The sequence below is a fragment of the Aplysia californica genome, unplaced genomic scaffold (assembly GCF_000002075.1).
Source record: "Aplysia californica isolate F4 #8 unplaced genomic scaffold, AplCal3.0 scaffold00078, whole genome shotgun sequence".
Classification (NCBI taxonomy): domain Eukaryota; kingdom Metazoa; phylum Mollusca; class Gastropoda; order Aplysiida; family Aplysiidae; genus Aplysia; species Aplysia californica.
In genome coordinates, this window is record NW_004797348.1 from 1203443 (window position 1) to 1222210 (window position 18768).

At 37.4% G+C, this 18768-nt stretch overlaps 1 protein-coding gene across 4 annotated transcripts in view; it reads left to right on the plus strand.

The window, feature by feature from the left end:
• The window catches only part of LOC101858256 (myocyte-specific enhancer factor 2A), a 15997-nt gene extending 3343 nt beyond the window's left edge, over positions 1-12654 (plus strand). For 3 of the 4 annotated variants that reach the window (XM_005094230.3, XM_035968720.1, XM_005094231.3), the window contains exons 2-9: positions 2263-2352; positions 3010-3213; positions 4828-4965; positions 6095-6239; positions 7174-7412; positions 8789-8891; positions 11031-11169; positions 12108-12654. In XM_005094230.3, the coding sequence (XP_005094287.1) occupies positions 2299-2352; positions 3010-3213; positions 4828-4965; positions 6095-6239; positions 7174-7412; positions 8789-8891; positions 11031-11169; positions 12108-12327 (1242 nt within the window). In that variant the 5' untranslated portion in view covers positions 2263-2298 and the 3' untranslated portion in view covers positions 12328-12654. The remainder of the gene's footprint in view (positions 1-2262; positions 2353-3009; positions 3214-4827; positions 4966-6094; positions 6240-7173; positions 7413-8788; positions 8892-11030; positions 11170-12107) is intronic. The other variant, XM_005094232.3, reaches the window with a different exon arrangement.
• Positions 12655-18768: the final 6114 nt, after the last annotated feature.

An 18768-nucleotide genomic window follows, 5' to 3' on the forward strand; every position in this document is an offset into this window, starting at 1 on the left:
TCTCACTTCCTTTCTGTCTGTTTTTCACACTCACACACACACACACACACACACACACATACACACTCTCTCTCACACACACACACACATACACACTCTCTCTCACACACACTCACACACTCTCTCTCTCTTCTCTCTCTCTCTCTCTCTCTCTCTCTCTCTCTCTCTCCCTCTCTCTCTCTCTCTCTCTTTTTCTCTCCCTCCCTCTCTTCGATTTCTTTTATTGACACATAACAACAACTTGGGTGCCGACATGAGCAAATTTCAAATTCTGGTTCACCCACAGCCACTGGATACCTCACAATCGTACTCCTGTCAGGAGCTTTGTTAAACTGGCCTTTTTCCTCCAGTATTTTTGCAAAGTCCAGATGCATGCACATATTGCGTACGGTCCCGTAACACCACGCCTTAGCGCAGGTAGGACATACGGTCCCCTAGCGCCAAACACTATGGGGGCGTACGGTCCCCTAGCGCCAAACACTATGGGGGCGTACAGTCCCCTAGCGCCAAGCTATTTTCTACTAAATATTGATGCGCTGAACACGAGTGTCAACTTCATTTCCGTCGCAAATTAATAGTTTTTGAAATATTTGATTGTTTTTAACCGAGATAGACATGCTTTGGACCAATCGGGGGGGTTCCAGGGGGGCCTGCCCCTCTGGGGTAAAAGAAAATCTGGGGGGTTACAGGGGGGGCATGCCCCCCAGTTTTTACCCATAATTTGATATTTTACAGTTAGATTTGAAATTGTCTTTAAAATAATTGATTTGCGACAGTTTTAGTGGCTTTATGTGTAATCTGCAGCAAATAATACTGCAGTTTGACCCCTGAAACAGTGCATCTGTGTGCGGGAGTGAAAGTAAAAATTTACTCTTTAATGTGTCTTTATAACTTGAAAGTAACTAGATCTAGATCAAGATCTTGGCTAGAATCTAGATGTGTATAGAAGATCTGTTACCTGTAATTATGATAGCATGCAGGAGATCCGAGTTTGATTTCCGAGTGGGGAGAACATTTTTATCGAGTACTTCGGTCTTTCTGCTGGAATTAATGCCTGTCAGCCCAGGTAGGCCTTGACAGACAGGGTCAGAAGCCCGCATCGTAATAAATCTAAATCTAAATTGTATGGAAGAGGGGAGTAAAATTTGAACTAGATATTATAGTTATAGTTCGTGTGTTAGTGGTCATGATGTCAGTTTCTAAGTAGGCCTACTGCGCAAGAGTTGTTTTTATTAATATAATTTTAAAAAAAATTTTTTTTTGGGTTCTACATGTGTATATTGTTTATCTAAACGAAGTGATTATTCGGACTCGAGTCCAATTTAAAAAAAATTACATTCCGACTCTGAATCGAGTCCAGCTTGACGTCACTTCTGACTTCCGAGCCTTGTTCCTAAATATTTCCAGCATTTATATATTTTTATGAAAAATATTTTGATTATAATGATAACAATCGAAGCATGAGCTTTAAATTATCCAGTTACTGGATCTATCTAAACTGGCCCTCCCTGCATCAGAAGTATGACAAGAACAACCAAGTTGAGTTAATAAAAATAATAATGTCGACCAATGAGACTGCATGTAGCGATCACGCACTCTAGGCTTGCTGGGGTGTTGGGAAGAGGCCGCCACAGCTGTCGATTTTATGCGACGTGATTTTTAAAAAATAAAATAATTACAGAAAAACCAAACACACAACAAAATTAAATCAAACATTATAATGTGGAAAGACGAATGGTGGGGGAAGTAATGACGATGCTGTTGTGGTGGTGGAGAAACCCCGAGTTGTCGGTTACCGTGTATGTAGACAATGCCATCAGGCTATTAGAGTGTGCAGTCTTTTGAATTTTGACACAGTTAATTAGTCCTAGTACTAAGTAATAGGTAATTCTAGTACTAATTCTGGTTTTACATAAAATCCCCCGAAGTCAGTCATATTATAACATATGTAGCCTAACCTCTTTACACTCACATAACTCACTTAGAAGCCGAGTCCGAACAAATTTTAAAACTTTTTTTTTTTTTCGGACCTGAGTCCGAATAGAGCTGGCCTTTTCTAAATTAGAAGTAGGCCTATTGACTATCAAATGTATTTATTGATTAATCCTTGATATGTTTATATATTGGATGATGATGCTCAAGGCTGTGTCACTGGTCAGGCAGTGAGTGTGTTTGAAGCTTGTGCATTTAAGGGAGTCTTGTTAAATTTGCTTTAAAAAGAATAAAAAAGATTTGATTCTTATTATTGCATGTCCGTTTCAGGCTTATTTTGGAAAGTGACCATTCACACAAGACAAAATGGGAAGAAAGAAGATTCAGATTGCTCGCATCAATGACGAGAGGAACAGACAGGTATTCTTTTTTAAAATTGCTTTTTAACGTTAAAAAATTTTTAAGGGGAGAAGATTTTTAAAAAATGCAAAGCAGTTCTGATTTAATACAGAGCTTAGTCTGAGTTAGAAGAAAACTGCCCTGAGAGTCTTAAAAACACATGTACACTTGTGACTTGTCTTACGAGTGAGAAAGTAAAGGAATATGCTGCTTTAGTCCTATAAAACATCTAGATCATTATAAAACATCTAGATCATATATTTTTCTCTCCTCCTTTTTTCTACTTAGTTTATGAACCTATTTGTGTTGCAAGTGCCATAAAATTTTGAAATTTAAAAAAAAACGCTTACAGAGCTCTACTGTTCTCCAGAAATAATTGGTGCTAGATGAAAGGCCTTTACCAAGTTCATATTGCAAAATTTGTGCTTTTTGAGATAAAATTCTTTTTTAGTTTTAATAAGGTTTTACGGTACTTGCAACTGCCTTAGGTCAAATATATGACAGAGGTTTTGAAGTATTTTCTCTAAAATCTAAAATAACTTTAAACATGAGAGCATTGGTGTTCATGTTTAATTTGATATAATCTGATTCTCAAATTCACAAGCCATGAAAATGTTACCATGTGTTAGTCTCATTCTCTTATATTAAATTAATGCTTGTTTTGTTGTTTAAACTTAGGTGACGTTTACCAAACGCAAATTCGGCTTGATGAAGAAGGCGTATGAGCTGAGTGTGCTATGTGACTGTGAGATAGCCCTCATCATCTTTACTAGCAACAACAAGCTGTACCAGTACGCCAGCTCTGACATGGACAAAGTGCTTCTTAAGTACACTGAGTACAATGACTCTGTGGTGAGCCAGACAAACAAAGATATTGTTGATGTAAGTAAAATTCATTAAATGTTATGTTTCTATGTGTAGCGTTTTGTGTCATGACACTTCTGAGAGTTGCCAAACTGAAGAAGCAAAGTGTGCTCAAATGAAAGAGATGAAAATTGTACAGAATTTACTGGATTTCAGCAGTTCTTGAACTTTAATTTTCATTTTCATAATTGGGTATTTCAGACCTACCACTCATCCAGATTTTTTGCGCCAAATCTCAAGAATCCCGATATTCCCGATTTCGATCACCAGTATCCTGATTTTTTGTCCTTGCGTCAGTTGCGTCCGATTCTTAGAAAAAAATATATAAAGTTGTGCAATCTCCTTTGCTTGGAAGCATCAATTAGATTTTTTTATCGGCAGGAACTTGGAACGCTACTTTCTGAAGCATCTATGCCGAATCTAGTAGATGACGAATCTAGTAGATGACTCACGCACGTTATTTCAACTAAAACCGACATAGTATCGATTTTGAATTCCGACATGGACACGCTCAAGATGTACTTTCGATTTTATAACCCAGAATTCTCCGACTGTGTCCTGATTACTGTAACAATTATGTCATGGGCCTAAGAATAATCTATTCATTGTTCTGCCGTTTAAAAGCAAGCTTCGTCTTGAGTTCTGGTTAGTCGGGCCCATCATCAAGACCTGTCAGTGGAACTTTCAAACGCTCATTCGCAACACGTGACATGACCTCGTACGTGTGAGTAGCGCGTGTGTCGGGGACCGTCGGCTGTCGGGGTCAGCAAAGTTCATTCACACCGGTCGCCTTGGTCGGGGTGTTTTTCGGGACTTAACCAGTGTAGACGACCTGGGGGAGCGGGTGGGGGTATTGCTTTGACACTTGGGCTTAAAGTGCGTGCCGTGATACATGTAGAATAATATACTGATTGAAGATAAAGGAATAAGAAAAAAGAAATAAATGAACAACCTTGGCGCGATCTTTTTTTCGGGGGGGCGCCTTAAGTGTGTAATGCGATGTGAGTCAAACGTTGTTACTGTATGAAAACGCGGGCTTTTTGCGATGAATGATTAGAGTTATGTGTCAACTATTTTCAAGACTACGAGAGTTTCAGCTTTACTGCAACCTGCGCTCCCTCAGTCTATGCCACTCCGACTCGAGTAATGCTGTCTTTCAGTTTCCCTCTATTTAGTGGCCCAAACGTGAACTTATTCCTGCAAAAGTTTTCTCTTGCATACTTTCCTCATGAAAAGGAACCAGGACCCCCCTTCCCCAGTACCCCTTATGACTGATTTGCCGTTGATCCCGATTTTTTTCACCAGATCCTGATTTTTTAACTCTAAAATCCTGATTTTTAGATTTCATAGAGTGGCAGGTCTGGGTATTTTCTCAAGTTCTGTCAGTTTACTCTGTAAATATGTTATACTAACTTATACTGGTCTTACAAGACATTGTGTATTGACTCAATAGTTTCTTTAAAACTTGTGTTAAATTCTTCACAGTGAAAGAATGCTTTGAGCTACTTGTTTCACCTGATGAAATAAAAATCTTGTATGTCATTGTCAGAAAGTCTATCTAGTTCTTGGAACATTGCACTATATTTTTTTCTTCGTTTATGTATCGAAGTTTTCTTTTTATCTACTTTGAAGATGCTGAGCAAGAAGGAAAACAAAGGTGGCGACGCTGATGGGGATGAGGACGATTTTCCAATTTCTCCCCGCACTGATGAAAATTACAGAAAGATTGATGCAGCCTTTGCGAGAGCAATGAATGATGGAGGAATGAAGGTATTCTGATAGAATTATATTGTTTAAGAATTCACTTTTTGTTTTAGAGTAATCCGAAAGAAACTTATTTCTGTTATAGTATAGCATAAACAATGATTTATCTGGATGGAGACAGTGCCATTTGGAACTGTTTAATCTTATTCACTTGCAAGTTGAAGGGTTTGATGAGTCTGATATCGAATGATATTTAATTGCTCCTGTCTTCTCTTTGGTTTTCTTAGGATTAGTTTTAACTCTTTTGTCTTCTGTGGTTGACGGCATGTCAGATGGAGAAGTTCCTTTCAGATCCTCTCATGCTTCAGTTGGTAGGGTTGGGTTCTTTTCCATAAAAGAATTATGTCAAATCAAATTGTTTTCCTTTGTTATAAAATGTACGTTGGGTGTCTTTATGTATGCTTTCATTTGCTTTGGAAATACTTTGGGAAAGGCAGTGTGGTGTATGTCCTTTGACCCAAAGATGTGAGGTAGCGTTGTGAAATCAGGCTCCCGTCAAAATACAGAAATCGGAGAAACAGGCATTTTTCAGAAAGTTCGAAAAAAAATTTCACATTTTTTTTGGTTGGGCTCATCCTCTTCGATTTGACTGAAAAACAATGGTTAAAAGGCACAAAATATGTTATATTTTTCTGTTTTCAAAGACTCTTACGCTATTAAGTTTACCAAATTTTGGCGGCCATTTTCTTGCTTATTTGACCACTGAAACCAGGCAACCTCACTTCCTTAAGTCGCAAAATATCTTGAATTCTATTCAAGATAGCTGGATATTTATTTCATTGGAAGCAAGGCTTTCAGATAATACCAATAACTCCACATGCCCAAAAATTGAGGAGCGCCTGATTCCACCACGTCGCAACACTTATATTTTTTACAAAATTTCAGAAAGACAGCAAAGCCTTCAACTGTGACGGTAGGGAAAAAAGAAGGCAGTGAAATGAGAATATTCAGTCTATCATTAATTCATGCCTTGAGCATATTATACATCCATATTTTATTAAATGTGTTGGGTGTTGTTTTGTTTTTTTTAGCATTTGTTGTCCTTGTACTGTATACTAAGGAAAGCCAGTTTCTTTCAAAACCAAATATTTTTAGGTGCAACTTGTATGATAGAAACTATTTTTAATGTTCACAGACTCAACAGATTCAGTATCAGCTGCCAGGTCAGGTGCCCACCAGTCAGTACACAGCTACGCCAGCTAGTATTGCCAGTGGTGGCTCTGTGATCGTCTTGCAGCCTCCAACCGGACCCATCGCTCACTCTGTGCCCAGCCCCTCAGGTATAGTGTTCAATAATATAACATTATTTTCTCGTGTGGTTTTATGATCGCTTTCTTCTTTATTCAACTTGTAACAATTTAGAGTCATTGTCAAAGTGTGTTTGACATTATTCATAAGTACTAGTTCTTTACCACTCAATGATAATATGCCACATAGATTCAGGTGATAGATATCAGAGACCTACTGTGAAATAGTTTAATATTCTTGCAACAGTCCAGTTTTTGCTAATCAACTTTCCCTTGTGATAATTATTTGTCATTTTTTAACCAAAAGTGTGGAGGGTTTGAAGAAAATACTGGGCTCACGAAAGAACATTGGTAAGTAAGTGTTTTACAGCGCCCGCAACTTCATAAGAAAGATGACAGAGCATGATTGGAGAGCAAATGGAGGTGAAAGGAGAAAATTTGAAATAAGAAATGTTTCCATTACTGTCAGGTTTCGAACATGGGACCTATTGAATGAGAGGCAAACACTGTACCTCTAGACCATGAGAATCCCCATTTTTGGGAAATACCTTGAAGATAACATGCTTGTATAGAAAGCATTGGTTTATGAAGGAAACTTGTGCCAAGTGGGGGAATTTATGATGCAAATATATAGAGATTATTAAATGTTTTTTTGGTACTAAGTCTTATAAGCCTATAAGTATTCTATTCTGAATTCCTTCATGTATTCTCCTCAAAGGAAGAGATGACATTTTTTTCTTTTTTTTTTTTGGTCTTTTTATTTTTCTATTGGACTGTTTTCTCTGTGCCTTTTGTTTTTATTTCACCTAGTTATTTTTGTTCTACAATGGCACATTGCCAATGCAGGATGTAATATTTTTTCACTGTGCACTGAGGTTTTTGCTTTGGTCTTTGACAGGTTTTTTTGCTCATAACGCTACACTTGCTGTTATCTCAGCATCATTTTTTTCTTCACTACCCTTCACAGGCAGTAGAGTGAGCCCAGTCCAAGCTAGCACCTCGGTGTTGTCATCTGGCCAAGTGTCACACACGGTCAGTGCCACCCAGCCTGTGCCCATTGCCTTACATCATGTAGGAGAGGTGCAGCAGCAGACAATATCTGTTGCAGGAGCCTCCACATCCTCACATCCCTCTGGAACCCCAACGTCTGCGAAGAAACACGGCCTTAAAGTAGTGATACCTGAGAGACCCCCGGCTGTTGGACAAGTAATTTCTTCTCTTTTTTTGTTTTTTTTTTGTTTGGGGTGGAGGAAGAGGTAGTTGTTTTTTCTTTGTTCATTTTCTGAAAGAATATGGCTCTGTTGTAACAATAGCCAAATCTGTTGGTACTAATCAGTGTGTGTGTGTCAATGTGGGAAGTCAAGACCTATTTCAAGATAAAAAGGGATAACAGTGATTAGAGTCAATTCACTTGTGCTGCAAATTCACTGACTGTAAGTTATTTAGTTCTATATTCATGCTCTTTTAAAATGATTACTCTTGACTGACTTTAAACAAAGACTGCAACAAGGGAACTATTTTTTATAGACTTTCGCCGGCATGGTGGCAATTTTGTCAATGGGTTATAAAGTTGAAGACAGTGTAGAATGGCCTGTGAAAAATGCTTTTTTTTTAATGGACAATTTTGTTTTATAGGTGTCTAAAAAGCAATTTATTTGTGTTTTCTGTTTCTATTCAATCTTGGTAGTCACCTTGCATTGTGCCATACCAAAAGTATTATCATGTAATATTTGCTAGATTAATGAAGGCCTTTTCAGGTTTTTGACTTCCACATTTTGATCATGTTCCGTAAATACAATGCAGAGCACACCTCAGCATCGTATAAGCTAATTTCTTTTCTTTTTTTTCTTCTTTTTTTTACAATTCGATTAAAAGAGATCACACATCTTTTTGGTGGCTGGAAGTTGTTATGAAAAGGTTCATTTGGGTTTCTTATGTTGTTTTTATATTCAGGGAATTTCTTCTAGACACTGGAAAATATGAATGCTTTTGTTCAGAGTAGCACAAGCTGCACATGTTTTGTTTTCAGCTTTGGAAGAGCCATTGTTGACATCAGTGCTATTCTTCTTTTTCTTTGTTCCTCGTCTTGATCTCAGGGGTAGTGACCGTAGACAAATTTTTTCCCTTGATCAGAACTGCCTGTTTTGGACATGGATTAATTACAAATTTTTGCCCTTAAAGTTTAAAGGCCTGCTCTTCATCAGCTATCAACTGCCATAGTGTCTACGTGTTCAAACCTTCTTTTTTTTTTTTTTCTTTTATAAGAAGGAACTAGTTGTTCAGTGACACTTACCATGTGGTGAGAAAACCTGAGGAGGAAAAGTAGTTTTCCTGTAATCGAACTGGAATTGGAAATCAGGACTTTCGTTAAAGACATCAGGCTGATGAATCAATAATTTGCAATTAAGGTATTTACTAAAAGCTTTTATCAATGTTAGCTCTTCCTTCTGACTGCTCAGTGTACGATCAGATGTACTGGAAAAAAAATCTCAAATCTGTCACCCTTAAAACTTTCTTCCATCATGAATCCTTGTTGTGATAGTGCTGATTTTATTTTTGTGTGTGTTTTTTTGTTTTGCCAGCCTCGAGCTCAACCTGGAACAGCACTTGACACTCCAAATGTATCTATTGCAACACCAAACCAAGGCGGACCACATGGAGCAATACAGGCTATTCTTTCATCAGGTAACTCAAGACACCATTATCAACTTTTGAGTTGTCGTATTTCTAAAAATATATTGTGCATGTCTTTCAATTCAGACACCTTGTTACCAAATTTTTCCCTGTGAAATGTGTTCATCATTGTGTCAGTTTTTCTCCTGCTCATTTCAGACCCATCAGCAGTTTTAAAGTTTTTTTAAAGCACATCTTTTGCTTATTTCTCTTTTGAGTTGAGTTTTTAAGAAGTTTGTCTCTATTAAGTTGGGATGGAATCCTGGAGATGAAGCTAATAATTTTAGTATATACTTTTTGGTGTTCATATTGTTTTCTCTTTTGTAGTTAGGTAAATGTAAGAGGGTCATCTCTAGAGGGGATTTTTTATTTTATTTTATCGTAAATTATAGCCTTGCCGACAGAGCCATCTTTAAGGATGGAATGTCTGCTCTTTTAATGCAATCTGCTATTATATAAGGATTATTGAACAATAATTAAGCAAGCAGTGAAGTATAATGTATGATGGTTGATAAATTGGCTTGATGATGAGATGATTTGATTTTTATTCTAATGTTTGCAGGATAAAATAATTTAATAATGAATATATGTCAGTTTGCTTTATGAACTCTCTATGCCAAAGACGCAATGAGAGAGAGAGAGAGTGTATCATTATGGATTTCAAGTTTGTTTAATGATTTCTGGGCTGAATCCGACAGATTTATTCTTCTTTATTTTTTAGATTTCATCACTTGTTTCCCCTGCTGATTACATAATTTATTTTATATCATGTGGTGTATTTGTCTCCTACCTGTTTAACATGTGTTCCTTTCATAGACTTATTTGTTGTTACTTCTATGGGTTTTTTTATTACTTAGTCTTTGTTTTATGCCTCGAATGCAACTGACTGACTCTTCCGCCATGATCTTTTTTCTCCATTTCAGTGCAATTTGTGCAATGTTATGTAGGTACTGATGCCAATGTTCTCATACACATTCATTGTAGCTCTGAAAGTCCAGAGACTAATTACAACCATTCTGATATAACAATTGCAGTCATTCTGATATAACAATCATAGCTGCCACTTTCCCGCTAAATAGCGGAAACTCCGCTACATCTAGCTTTCCCCGCAACTTTCCTCCTTCCTCCGCTGGACCGCTCTTGGTCGCAAATTTCATTATTTTTTTTCCACGCGGAAAACACTGAACCGGGAGAGAGACGAAAACACGGTCTGCGCATGTCCGCCCGTAGCTTTCTACTTCCGTTCTTCAAGGCCCAGCGCTAGTTTCACATTGTTTATTGTTGTGGAGCAACACAGTGTCGATCGGGCATCGGGACGTTAGCGCGCCGAGTTGTCATTGAAATTGGCGGAAATTCGAGAGAAATTGATTCAGAATGCAAAAATAAAAGGAGCTGGAATGAGAAAGAAGCAGCCGGTGTGCGACTTGAAAAGTTCATTAGAAAGTTGAACTAGCTGTTTTTTGCGAAAGAAATCGCGGCCCGCGGCACTCCTGTTACAGTCCTGTACAATTGCGGTCCCGTTTGTTTACATGACGGCTATTGTGGCTGCTGCGGAAGTGAATCTAGATCTAGATTTAGATCTAGAAAATCTATCTCTAGATATAATCTAGATCTACACATATTTAGATATATCTAGATCTAGATTAGATAGCCTAGGCTATAATTTTAATTCAGTTTATCTCTAAATAAGAAACACACTACAGGGGCACTAAGTGCAAACGGGACCGCAATTGTACAGGAGTGCCTGTGTATCCTTGATCCGATACTGCTCTACGTCTATGTATGTACACGTTTAAAGTGAAAGAAATCTTTTTATGAGACACCAGCTGGCAAAAAACACTAGATTTTTAGTCACCAAGTCCAAACTGTGTCAAATTGACTCGAATGCTTGTTAGTCAACTTACTGCCTTTATGTTGTTTTTTTCAAATACATTTTAATTCAGTTGCCTATGGTTAACAATATGACAGTTTTCCCTTCCAAAACCGTAGGCTAGATTTTCCAGTATATATTGCCTCTGGATCTCACTGGTTTCGGAGAGCGCGCGTACGCTTTCGCGTGAATTTCCTCCTTTTGAAAAATTTCTGAGTGGCAGCTATGAACAATCAACCACAACTAACAGACTTTTTGCCCGGTTGTTCTTAAATGAGCAGCTTCTTTTTCAGGTGATTTGCTGAACAGTGCAGACATAGCCGGATTATCCCCCTTGGTCTATCAGTTGAGCAGTGCAGGGGCAGGACCTGGTCCCCTCACTGCTGCTCTACAAGCCTCAGGCGTCACTTTCACTCCGGGGTGAGTTTTCCTTCTCTTTTTCTCTGGCAAGTTTAGCTTCTTCTTTTTTTTGATTCAGTCAAACTTGCTCTTACGGCCATCTGTATTAGACAATCACCTGTACATTTACAGTCACTTCCCATTTGCTCCCTTGCATATTTTTTTTTATGACACTGTCATGCGGCCACTTTTCTCCTCGACAACTGGGGGAGGGGGGGGGGGCAACCTAGACAGTTTGGACTGTTTCTGGAATTATGTCGTTTATTTTATATCATTACTTATGGCTGTTAGTATTTTGATGGTGTAATTATCTATCTATACAAATGGTTTCTTGAACTTCAAAAAAAAAGATGATTCAAATGATGAGGGAAGATACTGGGTTTAGCCAGCTATACTTAGCCATGATTACTCCTAATTTTTATTAAGGATCACCAATCAACCTCAGAAATGGTTATGGAACAAAAATATTGATGACCGATTCCTTCCAGTAATGTGGTAAAAGTGCTCCGCCATTAATATGCACGAAAGTGTTCACTGGCTTGGCTGATGTCTTGCGCATAAAACCTTTTTAATTTTATTCTCGTGAAGTTGTTATTCTTGATGTTCACTTTAGAAATTTGTCTTACGGTTACAATTTATTAAATGTCTAAATTTGCTTTTGCATCAAGCTTTAAATGAGTCTTGAAAAAAGTCTCCTTTTTTAAATCTTTACAAGCTTTCCTTTCTTTGACATTGTTTTATATCCAAAACATACCTGGAAGCATACTTTCACAGTGTTGTTAGTCTTAGACAGGAAGAAACTATTAAAATGTGCTTGAGGACTCAGAATATTCTTCTTCAGAAACAAGGGCTGAAAACATTTCTTTTATCTGCCACATACAAATGCAGCCTTCGTGGATTGCCAGTGCATGAACATTGCTATGATATCAAACATATCTGATCTTTTTCTACATCTGCAGAGGCTCTGTGACTTTGTCTGGCACACCTACAACCATCAGCATTCCTTTACAACAACAGAAAGGAGGACTAGTGAAACAGGAACCAGGCTCCCCTCACAAGCCTGAGCAGATTGTTGCTGGATCATCCGTCACCCCTCCTCCCAACCAACCATCGCCTGCCCCGCCCGGGGGAGATGACGAGCCTCCCTCCAAGGCACCGCGGCTTGACACAGACAGTTAGGTGTGAGTGTCAATCAGGTGTCACAGATCATCAGTGATTCTTGATGTTGTATTGTGTCTTGTTGTACTCACTGTCACTGGAAGGGAAAGGAAATCTTCCGGAGATCAACTCACTGGGACCTGCAGCAGTCATTTTACAGAAATATATTGCCACGCTGTAGCTCCTCAACGTAGAGCCTGTGATAGGGGCTGTTATAGCCATTTCAGGACCTCTGTAAAGGGAATGATTGTACAGACTGAAAACAAAGGCAGGAAAGTAGTTATGCTTTGTGGAAGGGACAATGTTGAGGGGACAGGGGGTCATAAACTAAATATGAAGAGTCGCCGCCTTGGGGGGGGGGGGGGTTGTTTTGAGTGTTGTTTTTTTTTTTTTGGAGGGGGGGGGGTGTCCACATAGAAAAAAAGAAAGTGTGTTCACTAAGAAATTGTCAAAATATTATTATATTCCCGACTAGATGGGTATTTGTCAGTTGTGGAGCCTAGATTGTATCATAAGTTTGGATATTTTAAATTATGTTTTTTCTTGTTTAGGTGCTTTTTACATGGCAATAAAGTAAGTCATGAAGCGGGTCAGCGATAGTCTTTGACCTTCTGTTTCATATTGCTTGTTTCGCTCTGTTGTTTCAAAGAACTTAAAATTTATATGGTATAGCTTTTGAAGGTATTGAGGGTATTGTCACATTCCAAATGTCTAGGGACTTTTCGTGAGTGGCTTTCTCTCCAGGCAGGTCTCAGTGAGTGTTAACAGCAATGGGGTTGTGGGTTATCTGTGCTGAAGTTTGTAATTGTTTCATTTACCTTTCAGAAATGTTTTTTCACAGCTTTTCTTTAAACTAGTAGTAAGATGTTACATATGGTGCAAATTTGCTGCTTGTTTTCTCATGTCTTTGAACTTCTATTTTTGTCAATTTTGTTAGCTTTCCTATCTGACAAGTAAGGGATATATGTGTATGAAAGGATTTGGTGTATTGAAATCATGCATAATTGATGGTAATATGTGGCAATGCTAAGCTGGGTGTATTGAATAATAGAATACAGAAAGTATTTGTTGCCAGGAAAACACTATGTGCTGGCTTGGATGGAAAAGTGATTTTCTTGTTTTTGAAAAAAAAAATTGGGTATTTAGTGATAATGCTCTTTACATATTAAGGGAATGTTCTTGGATAAAGAAGTATAATTTTCGAGGTTAATCAATTTTGGCCGTTTTGTACTATAACCCCTTTATTGCCAGGGGCACTGTCTGCATTGATTTTCAGCTAAGCTCGTTAACCAGAACAGCAGCCTCATGTCACAGTGCTAGTGGACTCGCTGTCTAGATCTAGCCCACTCATGACATATTTAGACCCTGGGTCTTTGATAGTGTACCTTACCTTATTCCCTATATACCCATAATTTCGAAAACTTGCAAAACGTCTAATTCAAAAAGTGAAATTTGCTGCTTTTAAAATCATTTTGATGATAAAATTTTGTGACAGCATATGTTCATCCACAAGAAGAGATCTGTGTTATCTATGGCTTGCAAGCCTAGCAGTAAACGTGTACTAGCGAAGCAAATTTGGAAATGAAATGTGTGTTTTTTTGTTCAGGAAAAGGAATCCACACTGTGCTTGTGGCTAAACCTCCGAACAGAAGAAGTAGAGCAAGATGATTAAGGTGACATACATGCAACATCATATAGATGACCAGGAACTGCAAATTGTGCCAATTTCTGTAATGTCTATGGCACAGCACAAAGCCTGAAATTGCTCATGATCGCGACGTACCAGGTATGTCATATTGCAACGAAGGGGTCAGTCATATCACAAAAAGTTTTTGGGAAGTGAAAATAAAGTAAAGGGGGTAGTTGCACAATTATTGCTATTGTGTGGAGAGATGTTTGTTGTTGTTTTTTAAACTTTAAAATGTTACAAAAACAAGTCCATGGTTTTGTCTCTGTATCATGTAAGGTCTTGTAAATTTCTGCAGCCATTTTTCGTTAAACAGTTAATTTTCTTGACTTCTGCAAAATTCTTGAACCTACTTTTAAACAACAGCTGTTAAGCATGAGCTTGCTGGGCGGGGGTGTCTCTCTAAATAGTCACGGCAGAAGGAAGTGCCAGGGTTATTGATGCTCTCTTTAGACTTTATGGTGTCACATTGATTTTTCTATGTATGATGTAGCTCAATTTATGTGATTACATTTTTCAGAGATGGTTGAAAGTTGAGTCAGTTGAAGGTAAATTCTCTAACTTACTGTTTTTATATTATGCTTGTTTTCATATGAATCGTATGAAAGAATAAAAATCAAAAGTTCACCCGAGTACCGTTGCTATTGGTGATGTAAAGCATTTTGTGAAGTTTGTCTTTGATGTATTGATTATTAAGATCAAACTTGTTAATGTTTTCATAAAATGTGTTTTATACTTGCACATAATATGAACATCTGTTGACATACCTTGTGTATCCGGTTGTTTTGTTGAATTACTATTACATATTTTAAAGAACTGTCTGCAATATAGATCTATCTCATGTATCACATTGATCATATATATATATATTATATCATTGCCTTGAACTGTGTATGCATTCAATATACTTTCATTCGGGAGTCATCATATGTTTTGTGTCATGATTATATGAGGTATGGAAGCACACTGAACAGGTGTGGGGGCTCTTATCTTGGTAGCTCAGTCGAAACATATGATGGTTGTAACTGATCTATTTTCGAAATCTATTTTTATACATTATATGACACAGTCTCATTATAATTAAGTGAAGAACTGTTCGCTTTCTTTTCGTCTTTTGATGTAAGATTCTGATGGCTAAAGAAAACATTACCCTTTGCTTTTACTTTTTTGCTTTCTCTGTATCTGTCCTGATGATGTTTGAAGGGGTGGAAGGGTTCTTAGGTCACAGCTTATTGCTGATAAAATATAAGTAAAATTATTTGTGCGTTCTCTTATCACACCCGGCAGTCAATTTTCACAGAGCTTGGGCATTTCTATGCCTTTTTCTGTTCAAAGATTGTCAAGTCATTTCTATGGAAATTGCTGTTGCGGATAAGGTGCTGACAGGGTAAATGAATAGATTTTGGTCTCATTCAGTGAAAATGTCTGACTCAAACTGAGATAATCAACTGTTTTGCTATCCATTTCCTGATTGCCATTTTACTATGGGCAGTGGCTCTTACTTCGCAATATATATATCTTTTTGTAAAGGTTTTAGTGGTTGAATATCTTTGCTGAAAAATGATAAGAGATTTATGAACACATTAATACGACAGTGATTCTTACATCTTAAAGATCCAAATCAACTGATCTGTCAAGGCTTACTAAGTGATGATGCATACATCTTTTTGTTTTACAGGTGGTATGGAAGTGGACAATGACTGACATTTCATTTTTCCCCACCTGGAAGTCAAATCGAAACTAAAATTTTCAAAAAACTTAAAATCCTTTCTCCGCCTTTCTTCTCTCCTTTTTTTCTGTCCTACCAAATCCTTTCCTCTCTGTTACTGTTAGGTACTTCATTCATTTTTGTACAAACTCATTATTGTTCAATGTACTTGCCAAACAAATTTACGAAAGCCTATCTTATTCATATTCTGATTCACTTCTGAGAGGTTTTTTTAGGTCTATGGCCCCATTCACTGTAGTAGTATTTTCATCCTTAAAATGGTGGGATAATGTGTTTGACTCTGACCTTGTAATGTTTAAAGTATTAGTGTTACTGGTTCTTGGCACAAATACAGGAATATTTTCCTACTTAGCGACCATCTTTAATGATCATGTCCGACCATCTTTAATGATCATGTCATGGGACAGTGATAAGCAGTTTGGAATATTGCCTTACTTATGTACATACTATATCATCATTGGTTAAATTTTTATTGTTTTAAGGTTTTATCCATCTCAACTTTTCGTTTACTCTCATCCTGTGAGCTTTATCGTGGACTTACAACTTGACCAGGAATGTACTTAAAGTTATTTCCATCATCAACATTTCACAGGCAATCAGCCAAAATTAGTTCATTATTGAAATAGATAGAAATTTATGTTTCTTTTAAAGCAAAACAATTCAATATTTGCATTGAAATCATGTTTTTCTGCTTAAAAAGCTGTCAGTACTCTTTATCTTTAAACCCCTTCGTTGCCAGGGGATAAGCATTCCTAATGTCATCCTTGATTTTTAGATTAGCTTATTAGCTAGGACAAGTCTCATATCTCTGTGTTTATGGACTCATTATCTAGATCTAGCCCACTTGCTATATATTTCAGACCCTGGATCTTCAATGATATCACTTTCCTCATTCCCTATATTCCCCATCTCAACAATTATTTCAAAAAGCTTGCAAATCTATGTCAAAAAGTGAAACTTTCTGCTTTTTTAAAGCCAATTTAGTGTTTATGGTTTGCAAGAGCACACAGTCATCCACAAGGTTTGATCTATGGGTATCGATAACTCGCAAGCTAAGAAGTAAACTAATACAAGCAAATTTGATACCGATATGTGCATTTTTTTTGTTCCAGAAAATAAATCCACAGTGCTTGTGGCTAAATTTCCATGCAGAAGAATTAGAACCAGATAATTAGTGTGATGTACATGTAGCGTCATATAGGCAACTAGGAACAACAAACTTTGCCAACTTCTGTGACATACCAGGTGCATCATAATAGGCAACGAAGGGGTTAAGAACAGTGGGACGTTTAACATCCCATCTCTTTGTGTGCTGTCCGGCAAGTGGAAATTTACAGAAACTGCCTCTCTATGAAAAATGACATAAGTGTATACTCCTTCAGGATTTGCTCTGTTCTTTACTATTGCGATTGGGTGCACTGTCCTTGGAGAGGGAAATTCATTTGTTGTAGCGATAACCTCTACCTTGAAACTTAACCATTGAAATATGGTCTGCCTCACCTGAAAAATTTGAAGAGCGACAGTGGCTTGAAATGTTTTTTGTTGGATTATTGTTGAAGAAGGTAATGTTCATCGATAAATAAGTAATGATTTTATTTATTTAACAAAAGAAGATCAGTACTCTAACAGGACCCTTTCAGTAGTGGAACCAGTCTCTGTACATTATTTATATGATGGATGAGGAATGACTTGTTTTAATTGACTCTCTGTTGGTTCATTTTTTCTGATGTCGTCTTGCTTCTTTTAATAATAAATGTTAAGTGTATTTTTTTGTCAAGTGTAGATGCGCAGTTTTGTTCCTTGCAGATATATTTTCTTCATTGTAGCGAAACAAAAGACATGGCCAAATATTTTACCTTGGACACAATGTCAGTGACTACAGGAGAAAAAGTGTACCCATGGACTTTTCTTTTTCTGGTCTGTTTATACTGTCATAATGTACATGGCCATCGTTCTTCAGGGAAGAGGCATGAGCATATGTCATATCTACATTTGTTTGATGTCTGCATACAGTTGTGAAAAGGGAGGAGGGGGTGATAAAGTTATATGGAGCATACCCTGTAAAAGCTGTTGTCTATTATATGGTAAAGTCCATAAATGAATTTAGGATTAAAATTGGTTATAGTTTTGTTCCCAGTTTTTAGTCTATCCATATGATATAAACCTGTTCGGAGTTGGTTTGTTAAATTTACTCAGTCTATATTGTGGAAGTGTACTGCACAATTCAGAAAGAAGACTTTGTAAAGACCAAACTTCTCTATTTTTTATGATGAAATTTCAAAAGTTTTTTATTGCTTGTGTGTATGGCCCTTGACTAGATTGTACTTTGGGCCGTCTGTCAGGTATCGTATGGTAAAGAGATGGCTGACAGTGATGTTGATACCCACGGTATTATGACAATGCAGTAGGTGTGGAATACACGTCCCAGCAGTACTCATTAAGTGGGATCAGGTGGCGAATTGTGTCCCTGCCGTGCTGATCTTCATCTGATCAGGAAATTGATTTATAAAACTATTGAAATACGCTTTAGTTATAGTAAATAGAAAATTTGGTCTCAACCAGTTTGCACTGTAAAAGTGGTTAGCTTCAAAAAGTGAAGACTATGCTGAGTTTAGCATACAACCTTTGGATGACGGATGCCTTTTGTGGCTAGGATTAGTGGGGATCAAACTTTTGATCAATGATGTGGCATGACCTTTATATATTATTTGGTTCCTTGAAAGGTGTAAAACCATTTTTTAAAAATCAGAGTATGCCAAAAGGGGGGGGAAAAAAGTTCTCAAATAGAACCCTGTTCTCTCCTCCAGGGACTTTAGTTATGTTGCAGTGATCTTTATAGTTATGTTTACACAGAATTTGTGGTGATACTGCTGGGAATTGTCATTCTCAAAGCAACACCAATAAACAGTTTGACCATTACTGTGTCTTCAATTCACAACCAGAATTTTTGTCTCACAAACACGAGCCCATTTCGATAGTTGGGGGTGAGGTTAGAAATTTTATATGTGTATATCATGTAAAATTTGTAGCTGTCAGAGTGTGCTGT